Source organism: Anguilla rostrata, chromosome 3 (genome assembly GCF_018555375.3).
Source record: "Anguilla rostrata isolate EN2019 chromosome 3, ASM1855537v3, whole genome shotgun sequence".
In the NCBI taxonomy this organism is placed as follows: domain Eukaryota; kingdom Metazoa; phylum Chordata; class Actinopteri; order Anguilliformes; family Anguillidae; genus Anguilla; species Anguilla rostrata.
The window spans coordinates 5707768-5727518 of record NC_057935.1 but is presented as its reverse complement, the minus strand read 5'-3'; the positions used below and the strand labels follow the sequence as shown (position 1 = coordinate 5727518).

At 38.5% G+C, this 19751-nt stretch overlaps 2 protein-coding genes across 3 annotated transcripts in view; one reads left to right on the top strand and one right to left on the bottom strand.

Moving 5' to 3' along the window:
* Positions 1 to 19751, bottom strand: part of LOC135249701 (uncharacterized) — a 139787-nt gene that overhangs the window by 29613 nt on the left and 90423 nt on the right. The window lies entirely within an intron of this gene.
* LOC135249951 (immunoglobulin kappa light chain-like) lies at positions 12563 to 16687 on the top strand. 2 transcript variants are annotated; one of them, XM_064325685.1, is made up of 6 exons: positions 12563 to 13419; positions 13560 to 13913; positions 14370 to 14723; positions 15029 to 15136; positions 16132 to 16181; positions 16370 to 16687. In XM_064325685.1, the coding sequence occupies exons 1-6, from the start codon at positions 13377 to 13379 to the stop codon at positions 16496 to 16498; spliced, it is 1038 nt and encodes a 345-aa protein (XP_064181755.1). In that variant the 5' UTR covers positions 12563 to 13376; the 3' UTR covers positions 16499 to 16687. The 2 variants fall into 2 exon arrangements, with proteins under 2 accessions (XP_064181755.1, XP_064181756.1); XM_064325686.1 differs by lacking the exon at positions 15029 to 15136 and having other exon boundaries at positions 12565 to 13419.

Genomic DNA, 19751 nt, shown 5'->3' with positions numbered 1-19751 from the left:
GTAGAAATTAATTACTCAGTTTATGCTCTGATTTTGAATGGTGTACAATCAAATAAGAAAGCTGTTCTTCTTTTGTACTTCTTGTTCCAGTTCTTTTTATGTTCTTTTTGCTCTGTCTCTTTTCTGGCTACTCTGTAAAGTGCCTTTGTGACAGTTCTCTGTAAAAAGCGCTACAGAAACAAAATTGTGTTGAATTGCATTTTTTCTTCTTCTTTAATAAATAATATATTATTATTATTATTATTATTATTATTATTATTATTTATTATTATTACCATTATTGTTACTATTAACAATAATATTCATAGCAGTCATAGCAGCTTTGGTAGTAGTATTTCATATAGTCAATTATATTCACCACAGTAGGACCGTTAGTTGCTGCTCAGAGAAGGAGTATATCTGAAGAATGCAGCTATTATATAATCACCAGGGAATCAGGATAGGCTTCAATGGAGATTACTTATCACTTGAAAAGTATTTCAATTCGTTTGGGATGCCAGTTAATTCTGCTTATTCCGCACTCAATCTTATTGACTTCTGCTCAATAATTTTTTTAAAAGAATCTTGGGGTCACATTATAGCTATTTTGTCTACAATTTGGTTAGTGCCAGCTGGTAGCAAAAAAAAAATGTATTATATAAAATATTATATATATATATATATATATAATAACATGAATCTTATCAGAAGTTGATGTCATAAATTCAAGAGGCATCTGGCATTCTTCTACATGTGATCTGCGTACATGATGTGCATGTATCTAAAAGCAGTGGGGGACGGTCACCTGCACCAACAGAGTAACTTCACCCGAGGTTGTTTTATAGAACTGGGACTGTATATGAATATTTCTGCATGCTATTAATGAAATGGCCTTACATGTGGATGACAAAATTGTTCTCAAATTTTGAAAGCCAACTACTTTGCAGTAAACACTTAACATATTTTCACAGTTGACATTCTTTTCTTGACTTTGCGCCTTTAAGATATTGAGTATTTGTATGATCTTGTATGTTTCATACTAGTCTGATTTGATTTAACAAAGACTTAACTGCAAATGTGTTGTACAAGATAATCAGGACATATACGCACATTGATAACTTGGTCTCTTACCTTTGCAATTCTCACAGCTTTTTCTCCTGTTCAGAGCGAGAAAGCCCATTTTCCTTACCCCTGTCTACCCCCCCGTAACTACTGAAAAGCATCATTTTGGGTTCATATTTACCCATCACCATTAAAGTCTTTCCATCCCCAAGAGGCCCTCTCTGTAGGGCGTCATGCGCAGTGGTATGGGGCTGAATCGGGTGGTTTCTACTTGTAACAGTCAGGTTAAAGCCCCCCTTGGGTCCCCTTTACACTGAACGTTTACTTTTTTTTCCCATCGAAAAATTAAAGGATTTTTTCTTTAAAACTTGCATGAAATGTGCTGAATCTTCTGTCCAAGAGGCTGCTTATCCAAACTGATATAAAAACCCTTTTTCCAGAGTAGAACATGGGAGAGTCACGGGTTCCCCCGATCTGAGCTCCCCCAAAGCGGTCAGGCTGAATTATTTTCCCCCAACCCAAAACCATCTGTAAAAACAGAAAACAATTTTTTTAAATGCAAATGGCAGTTGAAATACCAATTAAAAACCACAACAATCTCTGTATAAAAAATCTATCGCCCAAATTTGGAAAAGTTATTTTGTCTGACAAGCCCTAAAATTTTATCCCTTTACGATTGCTGAAAACACAAGAACACCGGAAGTGGTTCATTTGTATCTAAACTCTCCTCTTCTGGAGACTTCCTCGCCTGAGACCCTTTTTTGTCCTCTGGTTTAAAATTTCAAACTGTACAGAAAAGAGGAGGATTTGAGATAATAATTTCTCTTCATTCACTGAACTAGGAGGAAATGTCGGGGGAAAAATTTGATTGGCTGTTTAAAAGGGAAATTTTGGGTGCACAAAAATGGTGCAAACATCCGCTGATACACACCATCAGTGTAAAAAAAGAACACTGTTGTTTATTTCCATCCTGCGAATAAAGGTCAAATAAAAATAATAATTCATTTTTTATTTACAGTGCAGGAATGTGGGAATCCTCACATAGTTTTTTAAAAAAGGCTACTTTAAAAAATAACTTTTTGATTGAAAATGGCACCTTAATTCGTTAATTAAAAGGTTTTTAAAATGTGTTGGGGTGTGCGTGTGTGTATTTGTGGTGGGTTGGGTTTGGTTGTGTGTTGTTGGGGTGTGTATGTGCGCGCAAATAAATTTTTGCGTCCATGAAGGGTATGTCTCTGTGTTGGTGTTTGTGTGTTGTGTTTGTGTGTGTGTGTGTGTATGTGTAAAGGTTGTGTGTTTTACGTGTGTGGGGTTGTGTTTTTTTATTTGTTGGTTTTGTGTGTTTTGTGTGTGTGTGTTGGGTGTTTTGCCTTTGGGGTGTGTGGTTTTTGTGTTTGTGGTTTGGGTTTGTCTGTGTGTATGTAAAAGTGTGTGGTTGGTTTTGGGGTTTTGTGTGTGTGTGTGTGTTTTGTGTGCTTTTGTGCGTGTGTACATGTGTGGGGGCTATGGTTATTTTTGGTGTGTGTTTTGTGTGTGTGTGTGGGGTGTGCGCGTGTATAGTGTGGGTGTGTTTTGGTTTGTGTGTTGTTTTTGTTGTGTGTGTGTATGTCTGGGGGTGTTGTGTATTGTTGTGTTTTTGTGTGTGTGTGTGTGTGTTTTGTGTTTTTGTTTGGTGTGTGTTTGTGTTGCATTGTCCATGGTGTATTTCTCTGCTCTCTCTGGGATGGAACAGTAGGGGTCAGTGCTGCCCGTAGGGACAGGGGTAGAATCTGCATTCACCGGGGGATTTTTTCAATTTTTTACCTTCTTTCATCTGTTTAAAATGAAAAAAGGGGGTCAAAAAAGTTAGAATGGCCAAAATTTTCTAATGACTTCCCAAATTGGGCAAAATCACTGGGGAAAGTTTTATACTGTGATGTCCCCCACCTGATCTTATATTTGTTTTTTATTTTTGGGGGAGGTGCTTTTAATAGTAATTTAATGTTTTTAATTCCCAACCCCATAATTTATTACTGAAATATTTTCTCATCATATAATGGGAATGTAACCAGCAATAACAAAAACATAAAGTAGTTTTCCAAAATCCAGGGTGTCAATTTTAAAAGGGGGCCCGAGGTTTGTAAATGGAAAGACATCACAAGGCCCCCTTATGGAACTCCCCTGTTATCTCTCCCCGGCCGTGTTTCAAAGAAACGTCAGTTCAATTTTTATTTGCATTTTTAAAAAAGAGTATTACGGTTTTTTTTAAATATAAATACATTTTTAAAAAATCATAAATTAGGCCCCTCCCAAAATACATGACATGCCCTGGGGCAACAATTAAACTTTTTTTAACCCGGGGTTTCCTTTTTGTCCTTTTTTTCCAACTAAACCAGCACTTTCGTTTAAAAAAAGACCATGGACCACCCGGCCCTTCTCACAGGCAGGGGGGGAGGTGTGGGTCCTTGTAATTAAAGGGTTTCCCCCTCATTGCTTAAAAATTATGAAAGGGCCTTGCTTTTTTAGGTTTTTAAGGGTTTGTTTTTTTGAAAGGTTGCTCTTGTGTTTTAAGTTTTTTTGTTGTGGACTTTTGGCCCTGGGAAACTTTTTTAATGAAAAGTTTTCTGTTTGGTTTTTTAGTTCCTTGGGCCAAAATTTTAAAGGGCCCAAATTATTTTTTCCTTTTTTTTTTTTCCCCCGTTTTATACAGTGGCCATTCCCCCCCACTGCTTTAGAAAGGGGTTTAAAAACTAAAGGGATTATTAGAAGACTCCTTGGAAAACAAACTTTATTAAGGTTAAATTAATTTTGTTTTTTATTTGTACAGTGTTAAAACACCTATTTTACCAACATGTCAAATTTGACATGGGGCTCAGTGAAAGGTTAATGAAAGCTTAAGACACACCATAATTAAAAAAAAAAATTTCCCAAATGCAAATGAAAGATTTCCCTGACAGCCCTTGAAAGTGCTGGGGAAAAGTAGAGAGAGAGAGAGAGAAAAAAAGAGAGAGAGAAAAAAAAGAGAGAGAGGGCAGGGGTGGAGAGGGGAGGGGAGGGGGGGGGACAGAGAGAGAATGGGGAGAGATAGAGGGGGGGGGGAGAGGGGAATGAACAAAGAAAGAGAGAAGATAAAGGGGGTACCCAAATAATGTTGAAAGGGGGGCATGCCCGAGGAAACCAAAAGGCAGAGCCGAAGGGGGGTTTTTTTGAGCCCGGGGCCGAGAGTCAGGGGGCCCAAAACCCCAAAAAAACCCCCCCCCCGCAAAACCTTTTCCCCATTTTTGGCCCAAAAGCCCCCTCAGACCAGGAAAAAATTTTTTAGAACGTGATCTTTACCCGCTCTCAAAGGGGAAAAAGGGGTTTTAAAAGTGAACTATAGTTCAAAAACTGACAATGCCCTGCCCCCAACCAACAGTGCCCAATGGAAATTAACTTGGGGGTTCTACTCTATTTGGTCCCCCACACACAACACACAACAACCCCGGGACTCTCTCTTTCCCTTCCCCCTGCAACCCCCATCCTGTTAGCCCCCAAAACCTGTTTTTAGCCTTCTGCTCCACACCTTACTCAGCACATAAAATTTAAAGAAAGGGGTGCAAAGTCCGAATGAGTCAGCTGGGCCTGACCATGGAATGTACCATCAGGGCCGGAAAAGGAAAGGGGGAAAAATCCTTTCTTGCATTTCATGATGTTTTTTTTGAAAAAAAATTTTTTTCATATTTTTATTTGACTTATTTGGGGTTTATTTAAAACTTTTAATGATGTGCACTTCACTGAGTATTTTTTTTATAATGATATTTCCCAAAACTGCAAGCAGTACTAACCAAATTTTTTAAAGGGGACACAAACTGAAAAAACTTCCGGAAACAACTTTAAACAATCATAACCTTCTATTACAATGTGTCCAGTTCACAGTTTTACCAGTAGGGAGCAGCACAGCATAGTCATTACATTATTTGTAAATGTGACATTTTGATGATGATAAGGACACTACGATCTGAAATTTTTACGCGTCCCACCATATTTGTCTGATTATGTTGTTTTAGACATGTTCTTCTGCTTGTGTGAACCTGTCAAATTGTTGATGTACTGCTTGCAGTGTTGAATATCATTATACATAAAATACTCAGTGAAGTGCACATCATTATAAGATGTAAATATACACTCAATAAGTCATATAAAAATACTGAAATAATGCGATGAAGTTTTGTTCCAAATACAAAATCTTTAAATGCACAGCACGTGTTTCTTTCCCTTTCTTTTCCGCCCTGAGGGACTCATTCCCAGGACATGCAGCATTCTTCATAAATGATTGTGCTGAGTAAGGTGTGGAGAGAATGGACTCATGAACTATCCTTGTCATGGGGGTTTGATAACAGGATGAGTGCTGGGTGAGGATGGAAGAGGTGCGTGCCTGTGTGTGTGTGTGTGTGTGTGTGTGTGTGGGCTGTGTGTGTGGGGTTGGGCGTGCAGTGCTTTGGTGTGTGTGTGTGTGTGTGTGTGTGTGCTGCGTGTGTGTGTGTGTGCCTTGTGTTTTGGGGTTGTGTGTGTGTCTGCCTTGTGGTTCATGTGTGTACCAAGATAGTAAGTCCCGGGTTCATTTCCATTAGGCACTGTTGGCTGGGGGCAGGGCATTGTCAGTATGAACTATAGACTGAAAATGTTTTTGTTTCCTGTTTATAACCTCTTTCCCTTCGAGATCATGTCAGAGATCACGCTTTGACGCCTGCTTTTCTGGTCATTGGGGGTATTTTTTGCAGTGCTGGAGGTGCAGCTCTCTCTGTGGCTCAGTCTGATTCTCAGGCCACTGACTCAAAACAAAAACCTCTCTGCTCTGCCTTTGTGGTTTCCTCTGCATGCACCCCCTTCATACATCACCTGGTACCTCCCTCTCTGTGTCTATCTCTGTCCTCCTTTCTCTCTCTACATATCTCAGCACTTCAGAGGGCTGTAAGAAATCTTTCACTTGCAGTTTGAAAGCTTTTTTAATCATGGTGTGTCTTCAGCCATTTCATTAACTTTCACTGAGCTCATGTCAACATTTGACACGTTGGTAAAATAGGTGTTTTAACACTGTACAAATATAAGCATATAAATTTAATCCTTAATAAAGTTTAGTATCCAAGGAGTCTTCTTAATAATACATTTAGCCTTGTAGCCCTTCTGATGCAGTGCTGGGGATGGCCACTGTATAACACAAAAAAAAATTAAGTAAAAAATACACTTGGCCTTAAATTAGTCCAGGAACTGAAAAACAACAGAAAACATTTCATTAATAAAAAGATTCCGCAGAGGCCAAAAGTCCACACAAATAAAACTTCAAACAAAGCGATTTCATTCAGAAAATCACTCTTACACCTGAAAGCAAGGCCCTTTCATAATGATTAAGCAATGAGGAGCAGCTGGCCTAATACAATGACCACCTGCCCCCCTGCCTGTGAGAAGGGCAGGTGCTGTCCATGGTCTTGTTTTAAACGAAAGTGCTGGTTGCAGTTGTGCAAAAAGACTAAAGGAACCCGTACTGAAAAAGTTTCATTGCTGCTCATGCATGTCATGTATTTTGAGAGCCTAATTTATGATGTTTAAAAATGTATTTATATTTAAAAAACGTATATACTCTAAGTTAAAATGCAAATAGATTGAACTGACGCTTCATTGAGACACGGCCAGGAGAGATAACAGAGGTAGTTCCCATAATGAGGGCATTGTGATGTCATCCAGTGACAGAACCTCAGGCCTCTGACATTGACACCCTGGATATGGACAATCTACGTTATGTATGTTATTGCTGGTACATTCCTCATTCTATTATGAGAAAATATTTCAGTTATGAATTATGAGTTGTGCAATTAGAAATCATTAAATTACATATTAAAAGACACCTCGCCCTAGCTTCAGTGCAGTGCAAAATCACAATATAAGATCAGGTGTGACATCACAGTATGAACATTCCAGTGAGCTGCCCAATGTTCTGAAGTCATTGGATTATTGTGAACATTTGCTTATGTATTTTATATATTGCAAGTTGTTAATTGTTTGACATAATTTTATTGTTGACCTCATTTTTATTTCTTGCTGATCAGTTCTTTTGGACAGGTGTCACTACAAATCTCTTGTCATGCCCTTTTAATATTACGATGCAGTATATCTAAATCTGCTTTTTAAATGTCAGGGAATGAACCTCTTCTTCTTTATTGCTTGGCGGAGCTTTGATGTTGAGTGTGGTCCTAAATATTGTCCTCGCTCTGAACAGTGAAAAAGCGTGAGAATTTCAAAGGTAAGAGGCAAAGTTATCATGTAGTATATGTCCTGATTATCTTGTAAAACATTTGCAGTTAAGTTTTTGTTCAATAAATCAGATAGTATGAAACATGCAGATCGTAAAAATACTCAATATCTTAAAGGGCGAGAGTCAAGAAAGAATGTCGCGTAAAATATGTTAAGTGTTTACTGCAAAGTGTTTTTCAAAATTTGACAAATTTCGTCATCCACATGTAAGGCCATTTCATTAATAGCATGCAGAAATATTCATATACAGTCCCAGTTCTATAAAACAACCTCAGGTGAAGTTACTCTGTTGGTGCAGGTGACCGTCTCCCACTGCTTTTAGATACATGCACATCATGTACGCAGATCGCATGTAGAAGAATGCCAGATGCCTCTTGAATTTATGACAATTCAACTTCTGATAATGATTCCAATGTTATATATATGTATATATATATATATATATATATATATACATACATTTTTTTTTTGGTACCAGCTGGCACTAACCAAATTGTAGACAAAATAGCTATAATGTGACCCCAAGATTCTTTAAAAAAAATTATTGAGCAGAAGTCAGTAAGATTTAGTAGAATAAGCAGAATTAACTGGCATCCCAAAACGAATTGAAATACTTTTCATGATAGTAATCTCCATTGAAGCCTATCCTGATTCCCTGGTGATTATATAATAGCTGCATTCTTCAGATATACTCCTTCTCTGAGCAGCAACTAACGGTCCTACTGTGGTGAATATAATTGACTATATGAAATACTACTACCAAAGCTGCTATGACTGCTATGAATATTATTGTTAATAGTAACAATAATGGTAATAATAATAATAATAATAATAATAATACTTATTATTATTATTATTATAAGAAGAAGAAAAAGAATGCAATTCAACACAATTTTGTTTCTGTAGCGCTTTTTACAGAGAACTGTCACAAAGGCACTTTACAGAGTAGCCAGAAAAGAGACAGAGCAAAAAGAACATAAAAAAGAACTGGAACAAGAAGTACAAAAAGAAGAACAGCTTTCTTATTTGATTGTACACCATTCAAAATCAGAGCATAAACTGAGTAATTAATTTCTTACACTCACCAGTGGCTTATGCGCATTTTCATTTTACTGACACAGGAGCTGCATCAAACAACCAGGAGAGCGTAGAAGACATGGCGAGCAAACAGGTTAGAATATTAACTAGCTAACTAACTAACTAACTAATTAAAATAAGTAACTAACTAACTAAATAAATAAATAAATAAGTAAATAAATAAATAAATAAAGTAAATTTCTGAGATGAATATCCGTGATAAATGATAATCAGAATGAGGCGTACTCATATGTGCTGTGTCGTGTTTTTCTTTTAGAGTCAAGAGGACTCAATGATTACGCTGCTTTGACTTTCACCTCAACAAACCCAAAGTGAGGAGGAAACAAGAGAAGTGGAGAAAGAAACGGTTTACTCCGAAATGAGATTTAGAGACCGCGAGTGAACTTTCGAAATGTATCTTTGTCATAAGAATGATCAAACTGTTCCTCACTAAGTTCATACCATGTGACTGTAAATGATGTCACATTTACTGATTTGCCAAGAGCGGCTTGTTCTTATATTTTGCTGTTTTTCAAATACACAAAGTAAAACTTGCAGTATACTCTGACAGTGTCTGATAAATTCCTCAATGTGTGAGTGGTTTGGGCAGTGGTGTAGTACATTGGTTAGGGCAGGAAGTGTTACCATACCAGTTCCATTGAGCAAGGTGTTAACCCCAGTGACTTCAGTATATACTCAATTGTATAAAACCTCAACTGTGTACAGGATAAATTATGTAAGTGTCTGCTAAATGATATATCTACCAATACGTGTGCCACTGCTTAGCCAGAGAAAACCTTCTTCTGGATTAGGTATTCTCCTGATGCTTTGATCAGCTGGATATGCTTTCTGAAGGCTAGGCCTCTTGCTGCAGAGGCCTCTCCCTGTACCTTCAGAAACAAAAACACTTCCTGTATGCACAGCGACAGCTTTCTTGTGTTCTCAGTTATGATGCTGCTGCACATTTTAGAACAACTGGGCACATGTTCAGACACAATGACTCAGTGGCAGATTCCTTCCTGTGTACAGGGACAGACCATGAACAGACTCCCACATGTTCATGAACTTCCTGCTGAGATGCCTGTCCGGTGTTCACAGGGGCCAATAATCTAGAGAACAAGGAGAGAGTAATGCCCTTACCCAGAATGGACTTGCATCTATAAAGTATTTAGTTTTGACAGCATAATATTAAACAATGACCCTAAAATCACAAAATGGAGGCCTTAAAGGTCACATGGAAGGAAAACTTTGCCTGATATGCTTCCTGCTCTGAGGTCACTGCACTGCTTATTGTTTCTGAAAGCTTTTGCACACGGCTCTCTCTTTCATTACAAGTAAAATGTGTTTGTCTGTTTCAGACTTCTCTGTTGTGGTGACAGGGGAGGTCCAGTTATTTTCCACTCACAGCCTAATACATTCAGCTCTACACAGACCAGAGCTGCACAGGAAGCCTGACCTGCAGCTCCTCCCTCTCTCAGCGCTGATGCTCCGATCAAATTTATTCACCTCACACCTCAGACCACCTTTCCATTACAACAGACCATAAGAGACAGAATTAGAAAACAGTGTACTTAACTTTCAAAAGAAAAATACTACTCAAAATCTGTCCACATGGTTCCAAATATAGTGCATAAATTGCAGGGACAAAATGATCAGTATCACTCTCTATAATTAAAAAGGCTTTTCAATTTTCTATTTTACATTCATTATCATTGACATGTTTTATGCTGTTGCTTTTTAGTTGTATTATAATGCAGAGCAAGGTCATCATAACCATCTTTTATAATGTGTGTTGTTCAGAGTTTTACCAATAGGGAGCAGCACAACATAGTCATTAAATCATTTATAAATGTGACATTAGGAAGATGATAAATTATAACGTCACAATCTATAACTCTTGATAGTCACGCCGTTTTGGTCTTATTAAGGTGTTTTTGACATGTTCTTCAGCTTGTGTGCACCGTTCAAATTATTTATATACTGCTTACAATGTTGAATATCATTATATGTAAAATGCTCAGTGAAGTGCACATCATTAAATATTTCAATATACACTCAATGAGTCATAAAAATACTAAAGTAAAGTGATAGTGTTTTTCCTGCACAAACATCATCAGATGCATTGAAACACAGAGCACCTCGATCATCCCCCTCCTTTTCCTGCACTGATGGTACATTCCATGGTCATGTGACCAGCTGTACTGACACGGGACATGAAAGTGTTCTTGACTCATTTAGGACAAGCAGCATTTTTCATAAATGTATGTGCTCAGTAAGGTGTTGACAGAATGGATTTATATGAAACAATTCCTGTATCATGGGTGTTTGACTATGAGGATGTGAGTGTGTACAGTAGGTGAGGCGGAAGAGAGAGTGTGTGCCTGCGTGTTTGCACGCGCGCGTGTGTGTGTGTGTGTGTGTGTGTGTGTGTGCCTGCGTGTGTGTGTGTGCGTGTGTGTGACCAAAGAAAGCAGTATCCCAGCAAGTTATGTTCCATTGGGTACTAGGGGGCAGGGGGCAGGGCAGTATTAGTTATAGTCCGGTACTGTTTTTGTTTCCTGCTTATAACGTCTTTCCTTTGAGAGCGTGCTTAAGATCACGCTCTGAGACCTGCTTGCTGGTCTGAGGGGGTTTTTGCACAATGCTGGAGGCGCAGCTCTCTCTGTGGCTCAGTCTGACTCTCTGGCCACTGACTGAAAACAAAACCTCTCTTCTCTGCCTTTGTGGTTTCCTCTGCATGCACCCCTTTCAAACCTGGCACCTCCCTCCCTCTCTGTCTGCCTGACTCTCTCTCTCCCTCTCTCTCTCTCTCTCTCCCTGTGGTACTTCAGAAAGAGCAGAACTATGTGTGCTCTCTTGAGATAATCAGTGATTACACACCATTTCTTTTTGAAGAATACATTGAGAACTCAGTTCAAATGGCTGTCAGAAATCTTTCATAAACGGTTTGAAAGCTTTCTAATCATGATCTTTCGTTGCCCATTTTTCTAACTTTCACCAAACTCAAACCACCATGGTTGTTTAAACATGTCACAATTGTAAACATTTTGATTTCATTCAGGACATGAATTGGTAGCCCAATACTCTTCTTAATGCTTCTTTTACGCTAATAGACTTTGTGATGCAGTGCTGGGGATGGCCACTGTATCACATGATGAAAAGACAAAATAAAAAAAAAAATGTACTTACTTTCATTCGTCCAGGAACTGAAAAAAAACAAAAAAAATAAAGAACACTGAATGAAGAAACAGTCATGAAAAATCATCCAGAAGCCAAAATATCCACAACAAACTAACCTTTCAAACACAACAACAACCTTTCAGAAAAAGGATTCCTTACACCTGTGAGCAAGGCCCTTTCATAAGGCCCAGTGATTAGACGATGGGGAGCAGCTGGCCTAATTAGAATGAGCCACACCTGCCCCCCTGCCTGTGAGAAGGGCCTGTGCTGTCCATGGTCCTGCAGCTCGCCCAGGTCACTGGAATACCTGGGTGCTGGCGGGGCAGAACACCATCACACTTCCTGGCACCACAACCTGCACAGCTTAGATTTTTAAACAAAATTGCTGATTGCAGTTATGCAAGAAGATTAAAGGAGCCCATTTTGAAAAAAGTTTCATTGCTGTTAATGCATGTCATGTATTTTGAGAGCCTAATTTATGATTTTTAAAAATGTATTTATTTATTTAATTTATTTATTTAAAAACTTATATATTCTAAGTTTAAATGCAACTAGGTGCATTTATCTGGCCCTTCATTGAGACAAGGCCAAGAGAGATAACAGAGGTAGTCCCCTTAATGAGGCCATTTTGATGTCATCCAGTGACAGAACCTCAGGCCTCTGACATTGATACCCTGGATATGGACAATCTACGGTATGTAAGTTATTGCTGGTACATTCCTCATTCTATGATGAGAAAATATTTCAATTATGAATTATGAGTTGTGCAATTACAAATCATGAAATAACTTATTTAAAGACAACTCACCCTGGTTTCAGAACAGTGCAAAATCACAATGTAAGATCAGATGTGACATGACAGTATGAACATTCCAGTGAGCTGCCCAATGTTCTGAACTCATTAACATAATCAGCCATTCTAAACTTTTGGGTGGCTCTTATAGTAAAGACAACAGATCTTTTTTTGTTGTTGTTGTTTTTGACCACTTTTTTCATGTTTTCAGATGATAGAAGCTGAAAAATACCAAAAATGCATGTGAATGCAGAATCCCGGCTCAATCCAACTACGGGCAGCACTGCCTCCTACTCCTGGAATGGGACAGCAGAGCAATTCAGCACCATGGACACTGCACACAAACACACATGCAATCACACACACACACTCCCACATAAACACACACACACACACACACACACACATACACACTCCACACAAACACACACACACAGACACATAAACCTCCACGCACACACACATAGATAAGCACACACACGCACCCACACACATATACACCCACGCACACACACATACACACATACACACACATGCACATACGAACCCACACACATATACACCCACGCACGCACACACACACATCCACACACACACACACACACACAGACATATTAAACCCTAGTACGAATTGAGGTCTCGTGTTCAATCTAAAGTTAGTCTGAAAGTAAGCTATTTCAAACTTTGTGAAGACTTGCAGTGTAAATAACAACTGGATTATTATTATTATTTGACCTTTATTAAGCAGGATGGAAATAATGACAACATTGTTCTTTTTTTGCACTGAGGGTGTTTATCAGCGTATTCTTGCACCACTCTTGTGCACCCAATAATTTGCCTCATCAAACAGCCAATCAAATCTGCCCCTGACATGTGCCCTCCTACTGTTCAGTGAATCGCTGGAAATTATTACCTCAAGTCCTCCTCTTATCTGTACAGTTTGAGTTTTACAGCGCAGAGGACAAACAGGGTCTCAGGCAGAGAAGAGTCTCCAGAAGAGGAGAGTTCAGATACAGTGATGCCACCACTCTGTGCTGTTCTTGTGCTTTTCAGCAAAGTCTGTAAGTGTAAAACTGTTTTTATCTTATCAGCCAAAATAACTCATGGACTCTATGGAGGCTTTTATACAGAAATTAATGATTCACTTTTTTGGCTTTATTGTTCCCATTGTCAGTTGAAGATGCTTGCTGTTGTGTTTCAGATGGCCTGCTTGGGGAGAACATAGTTCAGCCTCACGCGCTTGTGACAGCTCAGCTGGGAGACAGTGTGACTCTCCCATGTTTCTATGCTAAAGATGGTGTGCTATGGTACAGATGGCTTAAGCAGCCTCTTGGACAGAAGCCTGAGCAATTGTTAATGATAAAAAATTCTGAACCTTATACTATAGATTTCAATGTGTTTATAAACAGTGCGCGCCTCAGTGCTAAAGCAGCAAATGGGACCTCGAACCTGACTGTGTCACAAGTAGAGCCGTCGGATTCAGCCACATACTACTGCGCTATTTGGCTAAACAATGATATCAGCTTTGGAGAAGGAACTACATTAATGGTCCTGGGTAAATATGAACCTTCAGTCCACGTCTTATACTTTTTTTCTTGTACAGGATGTTGAAGGTGATTTAAAATTTGAAAAAATCTTAAGAAAGCAGATCTTTTTTTTGTAGGGTCTCTAAAACTCTGCTTTGTGTATTCATGCTTTGGGTGAGCATTAAGAAATTGAGGAGCATTAATATTTGTTATTACTTGAGATATTGTATGTTCAGCAAAACAGGCTAAATTTGCATTATTATTTTTCTAAACTCATTGATACAAAAGACATAAACAGACATTTTCTTTATTTCTTTATTTTCTTCTTTACTAAGCTAATTGCTAGTTTGGAAATGACAAAACCAGACCAGTTTGTACAAAAAGAAAACCCTGCATATGCTTTTGAATTACAGAAATACAAAAATAATGATCGAATCTAAGCATGTATCCTGTTATAATTTTAATTATTGAACTGAATTCTTTAGGTTCAGAGTCACACAACAGGACAGTAGTACTGCAGCAGCCCGAGTCTGAGTCAGTGCAGCCAGGAGACTCTGTGACTCTGCAGTGTACAGTACACAATGAGACCTGTGCAGGAGAACACAGTGTGTACTGGTTCAGACAGGGCTCAGGAGAGTCCCCTCCAGGAATCATTTCCACCCATGGAACCAGGAGTGATGAGTGCCAGAGGAGCTCTGGGGCTGTGTCTCCCTCACAGAGCTGTGTCTACAACTTCCCCAAGAGGAACCTCAGCCTCTCTGATGCTGGGACTTACTACTGTGCTGTGGCCACCTGTGGGGAGATCCTGTTTGGGAACGGAACCAATCTGGATGTTAAGGGTAAGAGAAAAGGCAATCACATAGTAAAAAGTATTTTCTTTGTTCTTGTTTTTTTTTTTTAGTTTGTTGATGTTTTAAATCATTTAAACCATTAGAGCATACAGACTTCATCTGATATTAGTGGATTATTGTTTCACATTTTCTAATTCATGTCTATATTGTAAGTTGTAAATTGTTTGCCTTCCCTCGTTTTCATTCTCATGCTGATCAGTTCGTTGCACAGGTGTTCCTGTCAATGTCTTCATATGCTCTTATTAATATTTTTCATGCAGGGTGTTTACTAACTTTTTCTTTTAAAATGTCAGGAAATGAAGCCCTTCCTCTTTTCTGCTTGGCGGGAGCTTTGATGTTGAGCGTGATCCTAAATATTGTCCTGGCTCTGAACAGTAGAAAAAGCTGTGAGAATTGCAAAGGTAAGAGACAAAGTTATCAATGTGCGGTATATGTCATGATTATCTTGCACAACACATTTGCAGTTAAGTTTTTGTTCAATAAAATCAGACTAGTATGAAACATGCAAGATCGTAAAAATACTCAATATCTTAAAGGGCGCAGAATCAAGAAAAGAATGTCGGCCGTAAAAAAAGTGTTTACTGCAAAGTAGTTGGCTTTCAAAATTTGACAACAATTTTGTCATCCACATGTAAGGCCATTTCATTAATAGCATGCAGAAATATTCATATACAGTCCCAGTTCTATAAAACAACGTCGGGTGAAGTTACTCTGTTGGTGCAGGTGACCGTCTCCCACTGCTTTTAGATACATGCACATCATGTACGCAGATCGCATGTAGAAGAATGCCAGATGCCTCTTGAATTTATGACACTTCAACTTCTGATAATGATTCCAATTGAGTGCGGAATAAGCAGAATTAACTGGCATCCCAAATGAATTGAAATACTTTTCAAGTGATAAGTAATCTCCATTGAAGCCTATCCTAATACCCTGGTGATTATATAATAGCTGCATTCTTCAGATATACTCCTTCTCTGAGCAGCAACTAACGGTCCTACTGTGGTGAATATAATTGACTATATGAAATACTACTAGCAGAACTGCTACGACTGCTATGAATATCATGGTTAATAGTAACAATAATGGTAATAATAATAATAATAATAACAATAATAATTATTATTATTATTATAAGAAGAAGAAAAAGAATGCAATTCAACACAATTTTATTTCTGTAGCGCTTTTTACAGAGAACTGTCACAAAGGCACTTTACAGAGTAGCCAGAAAAGAGACAGAGCAAAAAGAACATAAAAAAGAACTGGAACAAGAAGTACAAAAAGAAGAACAGCTTTCTTATTTGATTGTACACCATTCAAATTCAGAGCATAAACTGAGTAATTAACTTCTTACACCCACCAGTGGCTTATGTGCATTTTCCTTTTACTGACACAGGAGCTGCATCAAACAACCAGGAGAGCGTAGAAGACATGGCGAGCAAACAGGTTAGAATATTAACTAGCTAACTAACTAACTAACTAATTAAAATAAGTAACTAACTAACTAAATAAATAAATAAATAAATAAATAAGTAAATAAATAAATAAAGTCAATTTCTGAGATGAATATCCGTGATAAATTATTATCAGAATGAGGCGTAATCATATGTGCTGTGTCGTGTTTTTCTTTTTAGAGTCAAGAGGCAGCAATGAATTACGCTGCTTTGACTTTCACCACCAAGAACCCCAAAGTGAGGAGGAACAAGAGGGAAGTGGAGAAAGAAACGGTTTACTCCGATACGAGATTTAGAGACCGCGAGTGAAGCTTTCCGTAGAAATGTATCTTTGTCACAAGAATGATCAAACTGTTCCCTCACTAGAGTTGGTGAACATTATGCCATGTGTCTGTAAATGATGTCACATTTACTGGATTTGCCAAGAGCTGTGCTTGTTCTTATATTTTTGCTGTTTTTCAAATACACAAAGTAAAACTTGTACAGTATACTCCCTGACAGTGTCTGATAAATGGTCCTCAATGTGTTGAGTCGGTCTGGGGCAGTGGTGTAGTACATTAGGTTAGGGAACAGGACCTGTTACCTGGTTCTCAGGTGATGCACTGCCCTCATACCTGTTCCATTGAGCAAGGTTGTTAACCCCAGTGACTTCAGTATATATTCAACTGTATAAAACTCAACTGTGTGCACAGGTTAAATTATGTAAGTGTCTGCTAAATGATATCACACAGAGATGGGAGAACATTAGGACTTCAAAACAAGGTCAGACTGTTAATGTGTCAGCAGTGATTCACTGATTAGACGGAATCATAATGTTTTGCAATGTACAGTTTTTGTGTTTCAAGGGCAGTCAGTGATAAGAATAAATAGTAGATCCATTAATTTTGGGCTTCATAAACATAGTTTCAGCTGGGGAAAGTGGGGTTATTTCCCCAACTGTTTATGAAAATGTCAAATTTTATCTGTACCACTCTTCATACAATACAATAGTTATCACATACTTTACTTTGGTGTGCAACAGTTTGGCCACCGTCGATCAAATTGCATGTCTTGATGATTTTATTAATGAAAGAAGCACCGTTCTGTCTTAACTATCCCAGCTGAGAATGGCCTGCCCCTCTATGGCCTTGTTTCTCCTGAGACTTCTTCCCTCGATTTGAGTGATATTCTTCTCATTGGGGAATTGTAGTTGTTTTTTTAGTTTTGTTTTGTCTTTTACATTACATTACATTACAGGCATTTAGCAGACGCTCTTATCCAGAGCGACTTACACAACTTTTTACATAGCACTTTACATTGTATCCATTTATACAGCTGGATATATACTGAAGCAATGCAGGTTAAGTACCTTGCTCAAGGGTACAACGGCAGTGTCCTTACCCTGGAATCGAACCTGCGACCTTTCGGTTACAAGCGCAGTTCCTTACCCACTGTGCCACACTCCGTCCTTTTTACTTCAGTTGCTCTCTTTTTGGGGGATCAAGCCTGGTTTTCACGCAGTGTTCTTTTCTGGATCAACTGTAAAGTGCTTTTGGTAAAAAAAAATTAAAAAAAATCTCAATGCAGTTAACACGACATCTCTAGGGTACAAACTCAAACATGACATGTTTTTTTTAAAACTGTAATGCACAATTGCTTTACATTTTCTGAATTTAACAGATTGAAATGTAACATGCGCACAAATTTGGCTATCTTGTCAGTTAGCGGTTAGTAATACCGTATTTGGCAGAAATCACACCTTATAAATGCCTCTTGTAGCAGTCATTCTATTTTTGCCTAAGAGTTTTACCACACCACCCCAAAGCAAAATAGATCCACTCCCAAGCTCTCTAAGTCTTCTCTCTAAATGTATCTTTGGTGGGTTGTGGCCAAAGAGCTCTCATTTTATCACTATGTTGTGCCAAAATGCCTCATGGCGCATGTAACTGTTGTGTCCGTAGCTCCTTTTCAGTGGTATGTAAGTTTTGCTTTGCATACATAACCAGTCTACAGGGAGTGCTACTGGAGTTATTAGGCTAACACTGGTGGCCAAGTGACTCCATATATCAGACAATCAGGGTCTATAAATGAGATACATTTCTATCACAATGCATCTTACTGTATCAATACTGTCATTTAAAATTTTACTGAAAAATTTTCTCCACATGGATATGTTTGGACATCCATGCCAGGGCTGGATCTGGCACATCTACCGATATGTGTGCCACTGCTTAGCCAGAGAAAACCTTGTTGTGGATTAGGGTACTCTCCTGCATGCTTTAGATCAGCTGGATATGCTTTCTGAAGGCTAGGCCTCTTGCTAGCAGAGCCCTTCCTGTACCTTCAGAAACAAAAACACTTCCTGTATGCACAGCGACAGCTTTCTTGCGTTCTCAGTTATTGATGCTGTGCTGCACATTTTAGAACAACTGGGCACATGTTCAGACACAATGACTCAGTGGCAGATTCCTTCCTGTGTACAGGGACAGACCATGAACAGACTCCCACATGTTCATGCACTTCCTGCTGAGATGCCTGTCAGGTGTTCACAGGGGCCGATAATCTAGAGAACAAGGAGAGAGTAATGCCCTGACCCAGAATGGACTTGTACCTATAAAGTATTTAGTTTTGACAGCATAATATTAAACAATGACCCTAAAATAACAAAAAGGAGGCCTTAAAGGTCACTTGGACAGATACCTTTGGCTGATATGCTTCCTGCTCTGAGGTCACTGCACTGCTTATTGTTTCTGAATGCTTTTACACACGGCTCTCTCTTTCATTACAAGTAAAATGTGTTTGTCTGTTTCAGACTGCTCTGTTGTGGTGACAGGGGAGGTCCAGTTATTTTCCACTCACAGCCTTATACATTCAGCTCTACACACACCAGAGCTGCACAGGAAGACTGACCTGCAGCTCCTCCCTCTCTCAGCGCTGAAACCACACTGACGCTCCGATCAAATTTATTCACTTGACACCTCAGACCACCTTTCCATTGCAACATACCAGACAAATGTACAATTTATAGTACATATGGGACAAAAGGTCCGTATTGCTCTCTATAATTAGTTCATGTAATTTTATATTTTACATGCATTATCATTTGCACGTTTTATGCTGTTTATTCTTAGTTGCATTATGATGTACAGCAAGGTCATCATAACCTTCTTTTACAATGTGTGTAGTCCAGTGTTTTACCAGTATGGAGGAGCACAACGTAGTCATTACATTATTTACAAACCTGACATTATGATGATAATAATTTATGAAACTACGATCTGAAATTGTTGTGCGGCACACCGTATTGGTCTGATTACGTTGTTTTGGACATATTCTTCAGTTTGTGTACACCTTTCAAATTGTTGATGTACTGCTTGCAGTGTTGGATATCATTATACATAAAATACTCAGTGAAGTGCACATCATTAAAAGATTTAAATAAACACTCAATAAGTCAAATAAAAATACTGAAATAAAGTTTTTTTCAGCACAAACATCATGAAATGCATCATGAAATGCACAGCATTGTGATTATTCCCCTCCTTGTCCTGCCCTGATGGTACATTCCATGGTCATGTGACCA

Coding starts and splice junctions, on each gene's coding strand:
- LOC135249951 (XM_064325685.1), top strand. CDS start 13,377: ATGCCACCACTCTGTGCTGTTCTTGTGCTTTTCAGCAAAGTCT. Junction 13,420..13,559: donor TGTGCTTTTCAGCAAAGTCT/GTAAGTGTAAAA, acceptor GTTGTGTTTCAG/ATGGCCTGCTTGGGGAGAAC. Junction 16,182..16,369: donor AAGACATGGCGAGCAAACAG/GTTAGAATATTA, acceptor TTTTCTTTTTAG/AGTCAAGAGGCAGCAATGAA.